This window comes from Suncus etruscus, chromosome 15 (assembly GCF_024139225.1).
Source record: "Suncus etruscus isolate mSunEtr1 chromosome 15, mSunEtr1.pri.cur, whole genome shotgun sequence".
Taxonomy (NCBI): domain Eukaryota; kingdom Metazoa; phylum Chordata; class Mammalia; order Eulipotyphla; family Soricidae; genus Suncus; species Suncus etruscus.
Window position 1 is genome coordinate 72,335,493 of NC_064862.1, and position 20,385 is coordinate 72,355,877.

The following is a 20,385-nucleotide window of genomic DNA, read 5'->3' on the forward strand; positions in this document are numbered from 1 at the left end:
TACTGAACCATACACTACTGCATACTTTGCTCTGGCAGTCAGTTGAGATTTCTTTTTTTTTTTTTTTTTTTTTTTTTTTTGGTTTTTGGGCCACACCCGGCGGTGCTCAGGGGTTACTCCTGGCTGTCTGCTCAGAAATAGCTCCTGGTAGGCATGGGGACCATATGGGACACCGGGATTCAAACCAACCACCTTTGGTCCTGGATAGGCTGCTTGCAAGGCAAATGCGGCTGTGCTATTTCTCCGGGCTCCAGTTGAGATTTCTTGTCTATTTTTAGTTTTTGGGCTATACACGGCAATGCTCAGGGCTTACTCCTGGCTCTGCATTCAGGGATCACTCCTGGAGGGCTCAGGGGACCAGATGGGATGATAGGGACAGAACTCAGGTAGGCTGATTGCAAGGCAAATGCCCTCCTCGGTGTACTATGGCTTCGTCCAGCCCCAGTTAGTAAGGTTTCTATTTTCTTTTTGTTTTTTGTTTTTTGGCTGTACCCAGCAATGTTCAGAGCATCCTGGCTCTGCGCTCAGAAACGATCTTGGGAGGGTTGGGGAACTATATGGGATGCCTGAGATAGAACCTGGGTCAGCTGTGTGCAAGGCAAATGCCCTTCTGCTGTGCTATAGCTTCGGCCCAGTCAGTGAGCTTTCTAACAGAGCAACAAAATGCTAATTTTTTGTTTTTGTTTTTTGGGTCACACCTGGCAGCACTCAGGGGTTCCTCCTGGCTCTCTGCACTCAGAAATTGCTCTGGCAGGCATGGGGGACCATATAGGATGCCAGGATTCAAACCACAGTCCATCCCAGATCAGCTCTTTGCAAGGCAAACACCCTACCATTGTGCTATTTCTCCAAGGGTCCACTATTTTAAAGTTCTTTTTTATGTTGGGGCTGCACGTAGCTGTGCTCTGCAGCTATAGCAGGTTAAATACTTGGCTAGCCAAGGTGTCAGGGAAGTTGGTGGTATTTATGATGGGGAGGAATCCTAAAACTACCTAGGGCTGAGGATCAAACCAAGGTCCTTCCCACATCCAGAGCCCTTTGAACCATCTCCCCACCTGTGAGTGACAACATCCAATTCTTTAATGGTAATTTACAAGTAATTCCAATATTACTTTGTTTAGTAAAACCATGAGTAAAAAGTAGATTAGAGGGGCAGGAGTTGTGGGCATCTGCTTTGCCCACGTTAGCCTAGGATGGACTGTGGTTCAATCCCCTGGTGTCCCATATGGTCCCCCGCAAGCCAGGAGTGATTTCTGAGCGCATAGCCAGGAGTAACCTGTGAGCATCACCCGGTGTGGCCCAAAAACCAAAAAAAAAAAAAAAGTAGATTAGAGACATTTACATAAAATACATGAAAAACAACCATATTAGGCAGAAGTCACCAAACCAACTTAAATTTTGGAAGCAAAGGCAAGAAACAGCGAGAACTTCAGGACACCAGAGGAAGGTCAGAGGGGGGGTCAGAGCTCAACAAGGAAAGTCAGGCAACAGCAACAGAGATGTGTTTATGAAAAAATGACAAGACTCGTGACTTACACACACTTTAGATGCTCACTATAATGTTTGATGGTAAAAAAAAAAATTATGTTTTGTCTTAACCTTCCTGTGTATTTTTAGAGATTGACAAAATAAACTGAGAGCCACTGACTATAGATGTCTTGGGGTAGGGCAGGAATAAAAAATTTCACACCAGAGTTATTTATAGTAGGGTTTAAGGATTTTGTCCTAAGGGGGAAATGTAGAAGGAACAAAATTTAAAGAATATGGTGACACATCTACGGTATAGGAACAGCAATGCCACTCACGGATCATCCAAGCTGCACTCTCAATGGTGCTCAAGACAGGCTGGCGTGTCTATGTTCCTGTCTCCATGTAAACCAGATATGAGGAGCCAGAGCCACAGCATTGCAGGGAAGGCGTTTGCCTTGCACTTGGCCAGCCAATCTGGGTCCCCCAGAACCGTCAGGAGTAATTCCTGAATGTGAGCCAGGTGTAATCACTGAGCACTGCTGAGTGTGGCCAACCCCTACCCTGCCGCAAATTCCCCCCAAAATTTAGGTCTGAGATCTAGCTAGAGTTCAGGAGTGCATTCAGCTGAGGTTAAAGCGGTTCTGAGCGGATGTGGATGTGCATACCAACACCTGCTGAGCCCTGGCTGAGGGCTTCTGTGGGGTCCAGTGATACTCGAGGAACTAGGGAAGTAGGTGGGTCTGCTTGGTTACAAGAACATACACAGGCCTTGAACTTCCCCATGTTTTGTTTAAAATGAATGGAATGCAGCTTAGCAACGTGAACGTGACAATTACGTTTATGACCGAAGAAAACTTGGGAATCAAGGGCTTTTAAGAAACCAACCTTCAATGGTCACCTCAACTTCAGGGTCCTCACTTGTTTCTGAAGGGACATGCTGAGTAGAATCTTGAAAAAAATAAAATCCTAAAATGACATTCATTGTAAAGCACTTTCTGAATGTTCCAACATTTTATTGATTTGATAGTTCTACTGGCAGTTTAACTCATGTCATGTTTATTAAATGAAAATTACATTAACTTTAATGTGTTCTTATTTTTAAAAAGAATAAGATTTTAACAAAGTCACAATGCTTTTTGGCTGTAACAAGATATGCCAGGCCCATTATTTCCCCTGAGAGTTCAGGGGGCGGGGGACAGTTTCTCTGAGGTTTTCAACCTCTGTGCACCCACACCTGAAGACCACAGATCTATACTGGTAAATAAACTCAAAATCAGTATTTTAAAAACTGAGGTCTTGGGCAGAGACTCTAATACAGCCGGGAGGGCGCTTGCCTGGCACATGGCTGTGCAGGCTTCAAGCCACAACACCCCACATGGTTCCCCCTAAGCCTGCCAGCTGTGGTCTCAAACACAAAAACAAAAGGTTGTAATACTGAGGCAATGGCTACTACAGTAACTGTGTGTAGAGCGATAGTCTGATGGCGCATGAACGTTTGTGCTACTATAGGACAAATGTGCACCACCATGTCGGTGCTTGGAAGGCAGCTGGAGAAAGGCTTTGTTCCCCTTTTGCAAAGGTTGAGAGATTAATTGATTTGCCACAAGCTGTTTGCTCGTTAGTAAGAAATAAGGACCAGGACCCCAAGTTCAAGCTACTTCTGTTCACACTGCAAAAGTGACAATAAACATGTTCTCAAAATGAAAGTAGTTTGAGCGTGACAATTGAACTAGACTTGGGACACTGAGGAAACCCGCAGTATGAGCTTGTATTTCCAGCTACCCAGAAGACTTGGAGAAGAGCCGTCTAATCGCCCCCCCCACTTAGCAAAACATAAAAAAGCCACTCCCACTATCTTCTCTGAGAAGATCTCAAAAAGAAACAAAGGATCATTTTCAATGACCATTTAGTATTTTTTTCAAGAATGTCTTCTAGTTAGAAGCCCAAATCGTGAAACTGAAATTTTTAAAGTGAGCTCATAATCCAGAGATCTCCCTTCACTTAAAGAGGGCAAAAGAATTGTTTTAAAATTATATAAGGGGTCCTTGGGTAGGGTGTTTGTCTTGCATGAGGCTGACTCGGGTTCAAAACCCGAATTCCACATGGTACCATGAGCCCCGTTCAAGAGGAAACCTCTTGAAAATCAGCCCTGAGCACTACGAGGTGTGGCACCTACCATCTCCCACCCCCAAATTAATGTATAAAACAAAGGGCTGTACAGCAGGTAGGGAATTTTTGCCTTGCACAAGGCCGACCTGAGTTCAATCCCTGACACTCATAGGGTAGACCAAGCCTACCAGGAGCGATCCCTATCCCTGAACAAAGCCAGAAGTAAACCTTAGTACGGCCGGGTATGAGCTCAAAAACAAAATTAAAAAGAAATTAAAAAGAAAAAAAAATTCTAGACACACTAGGAAAGACTGCAGGCACGCAGTACAGAAGGGAACTGGGGGGAGGCAGTGTTCGGGATCAGGACACCTTTATATACAACCCACACTTCCCTCTCTCTCACTTGCCTTAACAGTCATGGCAGTGAAAGAGTTGTACTGTGTATCTGGGCTCAAAGAGAAAACCCTACTGACTCAAAAGGGATGACAAGACAATCACCTTCTCTCTTCACAGTAAGGCGGCTTTATATAATATTCTCTGTCAAAGAACAAACACAATTAAGACATCAACCCCTTTATTTCTAACCTTCAGTTGGGACTTCCATCTCTGTTCCTTCATTGCCCTCAGAAGTATGATGGCTCCCTAAAAAGAAATAAACAACATATAATAAGCTGGTAAAAAAAATTAAAAACACAAAACTTGTATTTAAAGAAGTGAAACTAGGTAACAAAGCCAACAATTTTAGATTTTATATAACAAAAACAAACTGATTCTTTAACTCCTTAATCAACTCAATGTAATCTAATAAGGATTTTAAAAAAACACAACACTTGTATTTAAAAAATTAAAAGCTTGGAAAGTCATTTAAAAATACACACAGAGACTAATCCTAAGCATTTTGGGGATTTACTGTTAGATATTACAACTCCACAGCATAATTACTAATATTGAAATTATTGTTTCAAACTATCAGGATCATCTGCCAGGATGTCACACACAGAACTGCCCAAGCTGACTCTTTCTTTGTCCCCAGACTCGAAGACATCGAGATTCAACAGGTTTAAGTAAGCTCTGCTGAATGGCCCTGCTTCCCAGTTCACTACGGTGGAAGAGAAGAAAATGCAAGCCCCAGGATTCAGTCAAAAATCATACGTAAGGGGAAACTCAGAAATTAAAACATAAAGATACTACCTTTAGTCTCAAAAGCATTTTAATTCAGGTAATATTATCTGCCTGCTTCTAAGAACTGGAACATATAAAGCAATGTGCCAGGTTAGACAGTCACAAGTCAAGCATGATATTCCTGCTAGAGCAGACGTGCACTCAGGAACTGGGACAAGGGGACCAGAAACACCAGCGAGTCACTGAGCAGCCAGGTCAGAAACAGTCCCCAAGGTCTCTATGTGTCTTTAAAAACCTCACAATTACTAAAATGGACAAAGCTGAAAAATCACTGTCTTAAGTCTACACCGCCTATGAGTATAAATAAACTGAGATGCAGAACTGGGTCCACTTTGTCATCTATGGCAATTCAATTTTAAAGCTACCAAAGACACATTAAGTCTTTCATTTCTTCTCTCTCAATTTTCAGAGTATTGATTACAATTTCAAATACTACCATTAACTACTGCTCTGAGTTTAAAATGCCACATCAGGGTCAAATAGATTTAGTTTTCAAGGTCTAACTTAATGATGCTGAGGTTGGCTTGGGGTTTTATCTTTCTGGTATTTTGTCTGGGAGCTACACCTGGCAGTGCTCAGGGCTTTCTCTTGACACTGCACTTAGGGGATCACGCCTGGCAAGACTATGGGAGTGCCAGGGACAAAACCCAAGCCAGCCACATACCAGGCAAGAGCACTACCCTCTGTCCTGTCTCTCCAGCCCATCCTGGGATTCTTTGCCACTTACTTCAACTTCTAAAAACTCACCTGAGCCCAAAATGTTATTAAGCCAATCTACAGCCATGAGTTAATATTTTTCTCAACACAGCACTCTCCTCCCCAGCTTTGTTATTTAACCCTAACTTTTGGGCCTTAGGAGCAGAAGCTATCGAAGAGGAGGACCATGGTCCAAAGAGAAAAGGGCATACAGGAGTAGAAACAGCTAAGGTGGTCAACGTTAGTTAACCCAACAGAGGGGCTCAGACCTTTTTGGTTGCGGTTGTCCTTTTAAAGTCTGCTATAAACACGACATGGAAAAATAAAACTCAAGAACATACACCTTGTGCGTCCGCTGTCAGAAAAGAAAGAATCATACATACAAAGAAAGAGTCTCTGGCCACCAAGTTAGGGAATGCGAAAATGAAAAACTTCCCTAAAGGGTGTCAATTCATAAACATAGGGACTGACAAAGCCACTGCCCGTTCTCTCTGAAGCTGAAATACCAGCATGATTGCCTGCCTGGCTACTGACATCCCTAAGCAGACATAGCAGCCTCACTGACTGTTCTGAGATAAGGTAGAAATGTGTACTTTACCTGCAATGAGAAAGTGTGTCATGTACCCATTTCGAGATTCATTACTAGATTCACAAAAGGGAAAATTGGTTTTGAAAAGTTGTTGCTTTGTGAAGTTCATTTATGCTTTTTTAAAAAAAAAAATAAACAAAAACAAAAACATAAAAGGCCAATACATTTTTTTTCCTTTTCCATTTAGAAAAGCAAATAAAACAGATACAAATATTTAAAACAGTCTTGTCCAGTCTAAAGGAACATTCAATCAGAACAGCACGTTGGGAGAACGAAGTGAAAAGGTTTTGTATACCTTGCAAAGACTTCGAAAGGGGAAGTTTGTCATCAACATCATCAGTTTCAGAAGGGCCTGCTTTGGGATACAAAAATAACACTTCAAAAGTCATCCCCAAAATGTATTTTTGGGGTCACTTTAGTTAACAGATTTGGGTGAGTGAGAACAGAGAAATAGATATCCTTCTCATTTAACAATAAAAAAATGAATGTAAAAAAAAAGAAGAGGCAAAACTCAAAAGGAAAAGGAAAAAGAAAAAGGACAAAATGGAGTAGACACCAACACATGGTCTTGAATGAATGGCAAAGCGTGAGTAGAAAACTGGAAGGCACAGACAAAAGAAAATTAAAAAAAAAAAATGACTTGACAGAGAAGTGGCTGGTGATGGTCTGTCTGGAGGAGAGAGACGGGTTATTTCCAACTGTGAAAAGTTCATCCTAACGCTTCTGTAAGTGCGGCTTTTATCTTACAAAGAGCAGAGGTCTTTTCCTCCACAAATATTTGCTTTATCTCTTATCACACTGAAGAAAAACACAGGCCAGACAGTTACATTTTCCTGAAGTTCTCTAGTCAAATGTGAAGCTACCAGAAAGCTCACACCCCACCGGGACTGAAACAACCAACCAACCAACCAACCATGTGGGAGCCACCACATTCTTGCAGCCTCAATCTGTTTACACCAGGACAAGCTGAGAGAACTAAACTGTCAGAACCCAGCAGAATCTTTTTGACAAAATAGTGATAGGAACTGTCAAGAGGTTCAGCAATGAAAAGCACCAGATTTAAAACAGAGAACAAAGCACTGTTTTTTTTTTCCTGCCCCCAAAGCACTGTTTTTAATGCATTAATAGAATAAGCAAAGTATCATTTCTATTCTATAGCTTCAACTTCTAAAAGTCACAGGAATAAGCACCGGTTTTATAAACAACAGATAATACATCCCACGAAGAACCAATTTCACATGAAGTGTTGGTCTTTGGAATTTCAACTAATAAAGAGCAAGAAAGAGGCTGCATGAATGAGATTTGAATTTGTCCTGTGACCAGGTCAGTAATGGGAAAACACTAACATGGATCTGAGGGCAGGGACTGACCTCCAAGGAGATTGGCACCCTAGGGTCAGGCTATGTGACATGCCAGGGTATTACCCAATGAGGGCAATACTGTAGTGCTTTACACATGATCAACCCAGGTTCCATCCCCAGGGCCACATACCAACCCACCAGGAGTGATACGAGTGAAGAGCCAGGAGGAGTAGGCCCTGAGCACAGTCAGATGCGACCCCCACCACCACCAAAAAAGAGGGGAAAGCATGTATTTCATAATGGATCTCTGGCCAGATCCCATTTCACTGTGGTTGGTCCACATCTGGAAGTGTTCCAGGGAACCCTGTGGGGTGCCAGGGATGGAACCTGAAATGGCTGTATGCAAGTCAAGTGCCTTGACCCCTGTACCATCTTTCCCAGCCTCAGGATTTCCATTTTAAATAACCTGTTGACCATGAATTTTTTAGTTTGTTTGTTTTTTTGGTTTTTGGGTCACACCCGGCAGTGCTCAGAGGTTACTCCTGGCTGTCTGCTCAGAAATAGCTCCTGGCAGGCACAGGGAACCATGTGGGACACCGGGATTCGAACCAACCACCTTTGGTCCTGGATCGGCTGCTTGCAAGGCAAAGGCCACTGTGCTATCTCTCTGGGCCCGACCATGAATTTTTTTTTAATTACTAGATTCCAGTGATTTACTAAAGCTACCTGTGAGCAAGCAGAAAGTGGGTTTTTTTTTTTTTTTTTTTTTTTAGGGGCTGGAGCAATAGTATAGCAGGAGGGCATTTACCCTACAAGTAGCCAACTTGGGAACTCATATGGTGCCCCAAGCACTGCTGGGGATGGCCCAAAATCAAAACCAATTTTTAGAGAAGACTCACGCTTTGTAAACCAATATTGACTCACGGGGTGCAGTTTCTATGAATCAGTTATCTTAGGTTGCATTACTACTGAGTTTAGGTGTTCCAAGTGATCACTGACTTGGTAAGAGACATTTGTTAAACTCAACCAACTAATGAACCTTTATCTGTGAAGTTACCAGAGGCCTGGAGCTTCTTACATCCTGTTTTTGTTTTGTTTTGGGGCCACATCTGGTGATGCTCAGTGTTACTCCTGGCTATGAGCTCAGAAATCGCGCCTGGCTTGGGGGACCATATGGAACACCGGGGGATCGAACCATGGTCCTTCCTAAGCTAGTGTGAGCAAGGCTTACGCCCTGCACCACCGCCCCTGTGATACTGTTCTTGAACTACCTGGCAGATGGAACCTGTAGGGCAACTGCTCTAGGGATGCTCTTTGGAAAAAAAAAAAAAAAAGCTTCGAAGAGACCATTCCAGAGATGGGAAGGATAGCAAAAAGGGTGCCATCTTCCCATGATTAGTGGCTACTCTCAGGCGTGACTCCAGGCTGTCCCTCTTCCCTCACAAAGGTCCATCCTAGATTAGTGCATGCAAGGCAAATGTCCTATCGCTTGTGCCACCGCTCCAGCCCCTGATATTGCTAATCTTATTATTTCATTTGGGTCACACTTAGGAAATTCTCTTCACAAATCACTACACTTCCTAATGATCCAGGGGAAAAAGCTGTATCTTATTTTACAACATATACATAAGCATCCATCAGCAGCAAGAGTCAATACACTAGCAGCCCCTCAGCCCTTGTGACTGGCAAACACAGGCACCCCAAGAAAGAAACTAACTACAGCATGTGACTATGCTAGGTCATCAGCACAAGGGCAGTCCTGAGTCTCCATGTGACACATGAACCAGTCAATCTTGCCCTCTTAGGCGGGATGTTTGACGCCACTGGAGAACATGCACTCTAGGGTGTCAGGGAGACATACTCATGCTTCCCTGCAGTGGACAAATACAAATATTACGAAGGACGGACCTCAGTTTCCAGGAGACACAGTCAGGAGGAGCAGCAGTAAATTGAAGATTCAAGCGAGCACAAGAAAAGGAAGTATGGGGCCAGAGAGACAGTACAAGGAGGGCACTTGCTTTGCAGGTGGCAGACAGAGATTCGATCTCCAGCACATGAGCAAGGAGTGATCCTTAAACAAAAAGTCAGGAGTAAAGCCAGAGCACAACCAGCTATGGCCCCAACTCCCCCAAAATAGGGGAGGGAGCTGGAAGGGGAACACAAATGTTGGATCATAAACCAGTATAGGGGCACACCTACAGTTTAAACATTTTGTTTTCAAAAGGACATTTTGCCTGTACAGTAGTACAGCAACACATAAAAACAGAGGCTGACCTACTGCATTTTACTCAAGGTTCATGTTTTGTTTCTTTGTTTTTTAGTTTTTGGGTCACACCAGGGGTTACTCCTGGCTTTGCGCTCAGAAAATCGCTCCTGCCAGGCTCAGGGGACCATATGGGATGCCGGGAATTGAACCACCATCGGTCCTGGGTAGGCTGCGTGCAAGGCAAATGTCCTACCATTGTGCTATCTCTCTGGCCTCAAGGTTCATGTTTAAAGAGGACTCTTGGCTAGTCAAGAGGATGGCTGCTGGCAACCACCAACTTGGTAAGGACACATGCCCCAAAGCAGTCAGGACACAAGCTTTCTATGTGTTGGAATTTGAGCTCAATGCCCGGTATATCACCCTCTGATCCCTGCCCTTTAACTCAACTGTTGGGTTTGGTTGGCTGAGCATTACAAGGACTGAACCCCAGGGACTCTTGAGCACAAAGCTTGGGGATGGGGGAAGAGGGTCAACAGGACTGCACCTCCAGGGTCTTAGAGACCTGGGGTTCCCGGAAGAGCCAACACTACACCAAGGAACCCTAAACATAAATAAGAACAAAACTCGGGCCAGGAAGGTGGTGCTAGAGGTAAGGTGTCTGCCTTGCAAGTGCTAGCGTAGGACAGACCATGGTTCAATTCCCCTGCGCCCCATATGGTCTCCCCAAGCCAGGGGTGATTTCTGAGCGCATAGCCAGGAGTAACCCCTGAGTGTCAAACGGGTGTGGCCCAAAAACAAAAAACAAAAAAAAGAACAAACAAATCTGGGTTTTATCCTAGAGAACTGAATGGGGAAGGGGCCTCCAGCATGCAAGCAGCAGAGAGGCCAGCACACAGGTATTCTGGAGGTCTTGGTACTGGAATCACTGAAGAGCAAGAAGATAAAATTGTCAGGATGTTAAGAACAGATCCACCAAATGCAAGTAACCTCTCTGAAAAGTCCATCTGTGCGGGCAAAGTCAAACTGTGCACTTGAGGGGCTGGAGTGGTAGCACGGTGGTAGGGTGTTTGCCTTGTACGCAGGATGGACCTTGGTTTGATACCCGGCATCCCATATGGTCCCCCGTGCCCGCCAGGAGTGATTTCTGAGCACAAAGCCAGGAGTAACCCGAGTACTGCCAGGTGTGGCCAAAAAAACAAACTGCACTTAGACACAGAAATGAGATCAAGGGGCAGGGGGCAGCGGGACTCAAAATGCTTCAAATGAAATGCAAATAAACCTAAAGGAACATTTGTGGAAAACACCAGGCTTTGCATGCAGGAAGGTGCGGCTTGCTAAAACCTGGTGGGCAGGAAAAATAAAATCCACCAGGACAGGCTCCACACCTGCTAATACATGCTCACATGCCCCTAACACAGGCTACACAAATGTGTGGCACCTTTAATGACTTACGTTTCTAAGGAAGAAGTCTACCTGGCAAACACAAATCAGCACCTACCTGGCCTAGCACTCACCACATGCTGCTGACAAGGGTACAGAGTTGCAAGGGGACATGCAAGAGCTCAAAGAGCCAAAGCGGCTCACTGAGAAAATAGGCCTAGCAGGCTGGGCCAGGCCTGGCCCAAGTCAAGGTCCCAGCTCGGCCATTTCTTACCAAGTTAAAAATCTACCATCTGTCCCCGCTACTCCAGTTCTTACAATCTACTCAGAGAAATGACTTTTCCACACACAAAGCCCCACACAAATGTTTGCAGCAATGTTGGTTGCGCCTGTCTCAGCACCTCCCTCTTAAGCCATACTCAGCAGTGCTCAGAGGCTATTCTCATTTCAATGCTTGAAGGGTTGTGGGGTGCAAGAAACTGACCCCATGCCTCCCCATCTTGGAAGCAGATAGGCCAGTCCATTCGACTCTGCCTGGCCCTGAGTACCTTTTTATTAACAGGTATGAACCGGAACCAGGCAACTTGTCCATGATAGACACTAGAGAAACCCACCCAACCAGCTGCAGGGGAAGCACTTTGCTCACACTGAACTATGAACTTATGGTGAGGGGGAAAAAACCCAAACAAGAGACCATTGGGGTCCATGCTAGGGAGCAAAGGCAAAGCCAACCATGTAAAATGTGGGTGACAGAAACGTCGGAGTGGCTGGACAGACCTAACAAGGTTTGTGAAGCCCAGGAAGTGCAGGCACTCTACCTCATCTTGTTTTGAGCTACACACAGGAAATGAGTTTTAGTCTTTATTTAGGCTTTATGAGTGTTTACTGCACTGTAAGAATTAAAGCTGCAATGAATTTTGAAAACCACCCTCCTAAATAGAGAGCATCAAATGCTTGGAAGCAAACTGGGGTGTGAGATTTATAACCTCTAAATCCTTCTCTATCATCAAGCAAAAGATATGGAATGAAATGACAAGCACTAGCTCAAGTAGTAACTCTTGCTCTTATGGCTGTTAAGATAATGATTCAAGCTCCCAGCCTAGAGCCCTTCCACATCCTGCTTCTGAGAGCACTTGGAACAGGAGAAGTAAGAGCTCTGCTGGGCTACTCTTATCTCCGTGAAAGTGTCAGTGGCTGTTACATTTCCCACATAGATCATGACCCACGCCTGAAATCTTTCTTATCCCGACGAAAGATCATGAATTAATACAGGCCCATCAAGGTGCATGGGGAGGAGGGCGGGCAGATATCTGGCTTCCGGTTTTCCCTTTGATTCTGGAGGCCAGCTCTTGCCAGGTATGGGGTTTGGGGAGGCCCCATGCCAGGGGCCTTGGCAGGCCCTCAGCCATCCCCCACATTCTCCCCTGGACTCCAGGCCTTCCCTGGGCGCTGGTCCAGGTGGACTCTATAGGGGTCATCAGGCTTTCCCCCTACCTCTCCCTACACTAATGGGAATGTGCTTTGGGAGGCGGGCGGGCCATTGCAGCACTGGTTTACGTTGGGACAGTCACTGGAAATTTTTTCTCCTTGGTCTCCATTTCAAAAACCATGTGGGGGGCTAGTGCTTCCATGCGTACAATATATATTGATAGTATTAAATGCATATAGTTTATATATGCATAATATCCATCTTGTATCGTGACCTTGATACTACCCTTACAAAGCTCATTTCTAATCTTTTACTGCCTCAGTTCCAACCATTATTTCCCCCCATTTATCCATGAAGGTGCAGCTCATGACATGAAGCTCATCACATACAGTAATGAGTGCAATTACAGAAATAACTACACTGAAAACTATCATAACAGTGTGAATGAATGAGGGAAATAAAAAGCCTGTCTCAAATACAGGTGTGGGTGGGGTGGGGAAGAGGGAGATCTGGGCAATTGGTGGTGGGAATCTTACACTGGTGAAGGGGGATGTTCTTTACATGACTGTAATCATAGAACTACAATCATATTTGTAATCACGGTGTTTTAAATAAAGATAATTTAAAAAAATACAGGCTTAGCAAAGACCACAGTAAGTTTGAAGAAGAGGAGCTCCTCTACATAGCATTACCTTGAATGTTATATATTAGACAATCAAATAGTATTTGTATAAAATAGTATTACCTTGGATGTTAAATTGATAGTAATCGGGATCTTCAGATTCTTCCTTTACTGTCACAGCTGCCATTTCCAAAGAAATACCTGGAAAAATGAAAAGGGGAGGGGAAGCATGTTATATTATGACTGCCCTCCAGGTCTAGAAAAAGTCAACACCGGGGGAATGACTTTTTTTTTCCTACTCGAAATAACTCTTTTCAATGCACTGTTTCATTTTAACTCATAGCAGTCAGCTACATAATATAGAAAAAGCCCTTCCACCTACTAATGAAAATACATTTTATTGGGGCCGGAGAGGTGGCGCTAGAGGTATGGTGTCTACCTTGCAAGCGCTAGCCAAGAAAGAACCACAGTTCGATCCCTGGAGTCCCATATGGACCCCCAAGCCAGGGGCAATTTCTGAGCGTTTAGCCAGATGTAACCCCTGAGCATCAAACGGGTGTGGCCCAAAAAACCAAAAAAAAATTTTTTTTATTTTTGTTTTATTTTTTGGCCATACCCAGTGGCGTTTAGGGTTACTCAGCACAGCAAGTAAGGTAGGGCATTTGCATTGCACGAGGCCGATTCAGGATGGACGATGGTTCGATTCCTGGCATCCCATATGGTCCCAAGCCTGCCAGGAGTGATTTCTTGAGCGCAAAGTCAAGAGTAAAACAATGAGTGCCCCTGGGTGTCGCCCTTCATAAAAAAAAAACTTTAAAGGAGGCAAAACTGTAGAAGACAGGCATTTATTTACCTTGCACACAGCCAGCCAGTTCAGTCCCTGACATCCCATATGGTCCCTGGAGATTTACCAGGATTAAACCCTGAGCATTGCCAATCCTGAGCACTCACCCTTACCCTACTTTTATAAACCATTGAGCATCACGTAAAATTATCAAATTAGGAGACAGAGCGATAGTACAGCAGGAAGGGTATTTGCGTTACATGTGGCCAACCTAGATTTGATCCCCAACATCCCATCCCTGAGCACTATCAGTAATGATTCCAGAGCATCACTGGATGTGGCCCCAAACCAAAAAGCAATCTTTTGTAGTAAGTGCCATTTTATTAATGGGGATGGGGATATTCCCCTTGAAAATCAAAAGAAGATTCCGGTCAATTACAGATAAAATCTGGGCTGAAACCGAAGGCAGAGCAAAAACAGTAGTGAAGAGTCACCAAGTTAAGGAAGCAATGTTCACTTATGTCGTCTATTATGGCAAGTTGCAACACTGCAGATTTTCATTCCTGATGGTACATAGGGAGCCGTATGGGATATCATGGTTCAAACTCGAGTCAACGAATGCAAGCCAAATGCCAATTACCGTTCCTACTGTACTATTGCTGTCATAATAGCTCTCCGGCCCTGAGTAGTAATTTTTTTTTGTTTGTTTTTGTTTTTGGGTCACACCCAGCGGTGCTCAGGGGTTACTCCTGGCTGTCTGCTCAGAAATAGCTCCTGGCAGGCACGGGGGACCATATGGGACACCGGGATTCGAACCAACCACCTTAGGTTCTGGATCGGCTGCTTTCAAGGCAAACACCGCTGTGCTATCTCTCCGGTCCCTGAGTAATTCATTTTAACTGAACACTGCAACTATATCTAATGGCTACTGGAAAAGGTGGCCCCTTACATGGGAGAAGCTAACAACTTCTTCTGGACGGAACAGTATTCAGCATTTCCATTGTCTGAGGCAAGCTCAGATATGTAGGGGTGTGTAGTGTGTGTGTTATGTGGTGTGTATCTCTCCAGTACATGTCTGTCTCTTTCTAGTGCAAGATCTTAGACCACGGTGTGTGCTGAAGCCTGGCCTGCATCCAGCTAATCTTCACATAAAGTTTATTTCCCTTCAATTGACAGCTAACTGGTGGGCTGGAAAGAAAAACCGACAGGTTCCAGGTGGTCCTAACACTTTCATGTTGGCTGCTGGGCAACATCCTGAGATCCAGCTCATGTCTTAGAAGAAGCAATAGCCCAACTGTAAGCAGCATATCCACTACTGTTAAAAGGATTGATTAATATCTGTCCACAGAAGAAAAATATGGTGGCCGGTGCAAGAGTACAGTGGGGAGGGCATTTGCTTTGCATATAGCCAACTCATGTTCGATCCCCGGCATCCCATATGGTCTCCCAAGCACTATCAGAAGTGATTCCTGAGAGCAGAGCCAGGAAGTAACTCTTGAGCATTGCTGGTAAAAAAAGGTAACAAACAAGCAAACAAACAAAAAAAGGGGAAATACATATCAGGCTAGTTGAGGGCGAGGGGGGCTAGAAAGCTCAGGTTTTCATGTGGGGTTCAGGAGACACCATTCCAGAATGGGCCGCTGCTTTCCCAAACACCATTAGGTGTGACAGAAAAAGACAAAAATGAAAAGGAACAGGATTTCCTGGTGAAAACTGCTGATCCCCAGGACTAGATAAAGGAAAGATCAAGATAAACCTTGAACTGCTTCCCTAAGAAAGTTATTTTTGGGCTAGAGTGATAGCACAGTGATAGAGCTGAGCTGATAGGAGCTGATAGAGCTTTTGTCTTCACACAACAGACCTGGGATGGACTTAGGTTCAGTTCCTGGCACCCATATGGTCCCCCAAGCCTGCCAGGAAACAATTTCTGAGCGCAAAGCCAGGAGTAACCCATGAGTGATGCCAGGTTTGGCTCCCCACCCCCCAAAAAAAATAAACAAGTTATTTTTAAATGACAGGAATGGGTTGCTGGAGCAATAGCACAATCCCCAGCATCTCAGATGGGTCCCTCAAGAACCCAGGAGTGAGATTTCCAAACACTGAATCAGAATTAAGCCCAGAGCTCCTCTCTGAGGCCCAAAGACAAAGACAGGGAACTACTCAGTGTCCGCAAACACTGGGAGGACAGGAAAGGAGACTGTCTCAAAGATTCTCCCAATGGCCAGAGTGAAACTACACACGATCAAAATACATAATGCGGGGCCCGGAGAGATAGCACAGTGGCGTTTGCCTTGCAAGCAGCCGATCCAGGACCAAAGGTGGTTGGTTCGAATCCCGGTGTCCCATATGGTCCCCCGTGCCTGCCAGGAGCTATTTCTGAGCAGACAGCCAGGAGTAACCCCTGAGCATCGCCGGGTGTGGCCCAAAAACCAAAAAAAAAAAAAAAAAACAAAAAACAAAAAACATAATGCACTGATGCAGCTGATAGAAAAACAAAGTACTACTGTACTGCTGATTAATTCCCTAACGTGAGAAAGTGAAATCACAAGGCAGATTTCACAGGAACAGACCCAGGGCCTGCAGGATTCCACCCAGGGCTCTGGGGATGTTCTCAAGCCAGGCTAGGATGCTGCTGGAAAACCACACTGTGACAGAATGTCACTGACTCGCACTTAAGAAAGGCCAGTTCAACAGAAAACTAGCTCAATTCCCAAAACACTGGGGAGGGGTGCGAGCACAGTTATGGAGTTAAAGTGTATAGGAGGGGGCTTGCCTTTCATCCAGCTGATCCTAGTTTTTTCTCCAGCACCCCATATGATCTCGAGCACCACCCAAAACCTAAATCTCACCAACCCCCAATAAAATACAGATTAAGTATGGCATTTAAAAATAAATATCTCCGGGGGCCAGCACGGTGGCGCTAGAGGTAAGGTGCTTGCCTTGCCTGTCCTAGCCTAGGACAGGCCGAGGTTCCATCCCCCAGCGTCCCATATGGTCCCCCAAGACAGGAGCGATTTCTGAGCGAAAAGCCGTTACCCTGAGCGTCACCGGGTGCGGCTCAAAAAAAACAAAAACAAAAATAAATATCTCCAGAACTAAAATAAGCACCATAAATAACATTGAGATAATCAGAAAGTAACTCAAGTAACAAAAGGAGAAGAGGATGCTACTGTTATCAATTGTTGCAGAATCAACAATTTACATTGGCCAGGCATGCCACACCTGACTGTTCAGGGATCACACCTGAGGTACACAAAATATGGGGGATGGGGCATTAAACCAAGGTCAGCTGCATGCAAGACAAGTGATTGAACTCCTGTACCATCTCGCCTAGCCCTGACATCTGTCTATTCCTGAAATTGGGAGGGAATTTTAAAAAAATGAAAAGAAAGAAAACCCAGCACTTAATTGGGGCCACAGAGACAGAAAGACAGTTCAGAGTGTCTACGCTGGAAGCCCAAACCTGCTGAGTTCAACCGGGCACCACATGGTTATCAAGAGCACCAAAACAAGAGTAGCAGCTCCCTAACACTAAAAAAAAAAACCCATAAAACCTACCATAAAAATCAAACAGGTCAGAGAGAATACAGAAGTCCCCACACAACGGAGCTCAATGTCCAACCCCACCAAGAGTGACTTCTGAGAACGAAGTTGAGGACTGCCCTGTAATAGACCCCTTAGGCCCCCTCCATTTCCAAAACCAATTGAAAACTGTAAATAATCTTTGGTTAGGAGTATGCAAAACTTAGTACTGGAGAGATAGTATGGCAGGCAGGGCATTTGCCTTGCAAAGTGCCAACCCAAGTCTAATCTCTGGGGGCCGGGCGGTGGCGCTGGAGGTAAGGTGCCTGCCTTGCCTGCGCTAGCCTAGGACGGACCGCGGTTCGATCCCCCGGCGTCCCATATGGTCCCCCAAGAAGCCAGGAGCAACTTCTGAGCGCATAGCCAGGAGTAACCCTGAGCGTCACAGGGTGTGGCCCAAAAACCAAAAACCAAAAAAAAAAAAAAAAAAAAGTCTAATCTCTGGCATTCCTGGTATGGTCCCTGAGCCTATAAGGAGTGATCCCTAAGTGCAGAGCCAGGAGTAAGCCCTGAGCCTGTGCGTGGCCCCAAACAAAACAAAACATGTGTAACTAGCAGTAAGCTTGTAACTATTATTAAACTAATGATCTTTTAGAGTTTTGACATTAACATGTAACAAATCAAAAAATATCTTAGGGGGGGCCGGAAAGGTGGCGGAGAGGTAAGGCGTCTGTCTGCCTTGCAAGCATTAGCCTAGGACGGACCTCGGTCCAATCCCCAGTGTCCCATATGGTCCCCCCAAGCCAGGGGGGATTTCTGAGCACATAGCCAGGAGTAACCCAAGCATCAAATGGGTGTGGCCCCCACAAAAAAATAACCCTTAGGGGCTGGAGCGATGAAGCAGCATTAGGGCATTTGCCTTGCACACGGCCTACCGAAATTAAAAAAAAATTTAAGGGGCCGGAGAGATAGCATGGAGGTAAGGCATTTGCCTTTCATGCAGGAGGTCATTGGTTCAATCCCGGCGTCCCATATGGTCCCCTATGCCTGCCAGGAGCAATTTCTGAGTGTGGAGCCAGGAATAACCCCTGAGCACTGCCGGGTGTGACCCAAAAACCAAAAAAATAAAATAAAATAAAAAACAAACAGAAAAAAAACCTTCACTGTATAAATGTTGCCAAGGAAGGACTCTAAAAGCATGAGTGATACATACCAGAATCTTCCGTAGGTTCAGTTTTCACTTTGATGGGGCCACAGCTGAAAGGAAAAGGAGGTGCCTTGGTAAGTGCCCCAAGCAGTTCAGGCACAGCATACATATGAAGCTATTCATACATTCTCATTGCCCACTGCACCCACCCACACAATCATCCCCTCATCACAAAATTAACACATACTCTTTCTCTGTTTCTCTGTCTCTCTATCTCTCCTCCCTCCCACACTGCAACACGCACACTCAGCTACCAAACCCAAACTTTGACTTTAATATCCATCAACCATATGCAGAAAGCACATTCTTTGTGGGCTCTCCTATAACACAGATCAGTCACAAGAGCTATATATTTCCCAGGAAACATTCTAGTTTCACTCAGGAATCAGTTAGATCAGGTCCTCACAAGCTCGTCAAACTCTAACATGCAGCTAAGTGATTCTAAGTGGTTTTCAATCTCCTCAGCACAGAGACCGGGAAAACTCAGAACTTAGACCCACTCCATTCCATTGCTTTCTTTACCTGCCACCCGGGGACAGCATGGACCTCTCTGCATCTGTCACCATCACGCGACCACCTACATCCAAAAAAAAAAAAATCCCACTTAGGTTTGTCCACACCTCAGCAAATTCACTAATAAATTACTCCGATGCCTGGCAAGTAGCACCACCTGCCAGGACAGGACCACTGTCACCACTTATGAAGGCAAGTCATTTACAGCATTCCACAGCCAAGAGCTGGGAAGGGTGACTCTCCAATGGAGGGTCTCCAAAAAGGGATGACAGAGTGACACATGTCTCAGCACCTTCCCTTTATGTGGAAGCCTGAAGAAACCCTGCTGGATTCACTGCACTGGAGCCCAACAACTTTCTAGGTGAGGGGCTGGGCAGAGGGCTCAGTGGGTGAGTGCATGACCGTGGCAAGCCAGAGGCCTGGTTTCAATCACATGGTCCCTCCAAAACTGAACACTGAGGAGACCCTAGATCCCTCTGGGTGAGGCCCTGAGCAGCATCTCCTATCCTCCCCCAAAAGATAGCGGTTAAAACTGTTTTGGGGAGGCCAAAGAGATAGCACAGCAGTAGGGTGTTTGCCTTGTATACGGCCGACCCAGAACCAACAGTGGTTCAATTCCCAACATCCCCCATATGGTCCCCTGAGCCTGCCAGAGGTGATTTTTGAACTCAGAGCCAAAAGTAATCCAAGTGTCACCAGGTGTGACCCCAAAACAAAACAAAAAACTGTATCTGGGGGCTGAAGCGGTAGCACAACAGGGTGGGCACTTGCCTTGCATGCAGGTTACACAGGTTCAATCCTTAGCGCCCCACCCCCCAATTCTCTGAGCCTACCAGGATTGATTCGTGAGCACAGAGCCAGGAGTAAGCCCTGAGCACTCCTTGGTGTGGCCAAAAAAAAAAAGGGGGGGGGAGAGATAGCACAGCGGTAAGGCTTTTTGCCTTGCACACAGCCAATCCAGAAGGAATGGTGGTTTGAATCCCAGAGTCGCATATGGTTCCCCGTGCCTACCAGGAGCAATTTCTTTTCCTTTTCTTTTCTTTTTTTTTTGGAGGGGAGGGAGGGTCACACCCGGCAGCACTCAGGGGTTACTCCAGGTTCTACGCTCAGAAATCACTCCTGGCAGGCTCAGGAGACCAGATAGGATGCTGGGATTCGAACCATCGTCCTTCTGCATGCAAGGCAAATACCCTACCTCCATGCTATCTCTCAAGCCCTGCCAGGAGCGATTTCTGGGCACAGAGCCAGGAGTAACCCCAGAGCCCCACAGAATATGACCCAAAAACTAAATAAACAAACAAACAAATAAAGACAATGAACATGCCATGTCAGACTGCACGGCCAATGGTCAGGACTCCATAGAAAGCCCAGAGTG

The 20,385-nt window shown here is 45.3% G+C and overlaps 1 protein-coding gene across 12 annotated transcripts in view; it reads right to left on the bottom strand.

The window, feature by feature from the left end:
- Window positions 1-20,385, bottom strand: part of GTF2I (general transcription factor IIi) — an 82,574-nt gene that overhangs the window by 34,060 nt on the left and 28,129 nt on the right. For 2 of the 12 annotated variants that reach the window (XM_049789496.1, XM_049789495.1), the window contains exons 7-12: window positions 19,020-19,074; window positions 18,504-18,547; window positions 13,108-13,185; window positions 6,342-6,398; window positions 4,165-4,221; window positions 2,356-2,418 (exon numbers count right to left, since the gene is read on the bottom strand). In XM_049789496.1, coding sequence (XP_049645453.1) covers window positions 2,356-2,418; window positions 4,165-4,221; window positions 6,342-6,398; window positions 13,108-13,185; window positions 18,504-18,547; window positions 19,020-19,074 — 354 coding nt within the window. Of the gene's footprint in view, window positions 1-2,355; window positions 2,419-4,164; window positions 4,222-6,341; window positions 6,402-13,107; window positions 13,186-18,503; window positions 18,548-19,019; window positions 19,075-20,385 lie in introns of all 12 variants that reach the window. The other 10 variants (XM_049789494.1, XM_049789493.1, XM_049789498.1 and 7 more) reach the window with 6 other exon arrangements.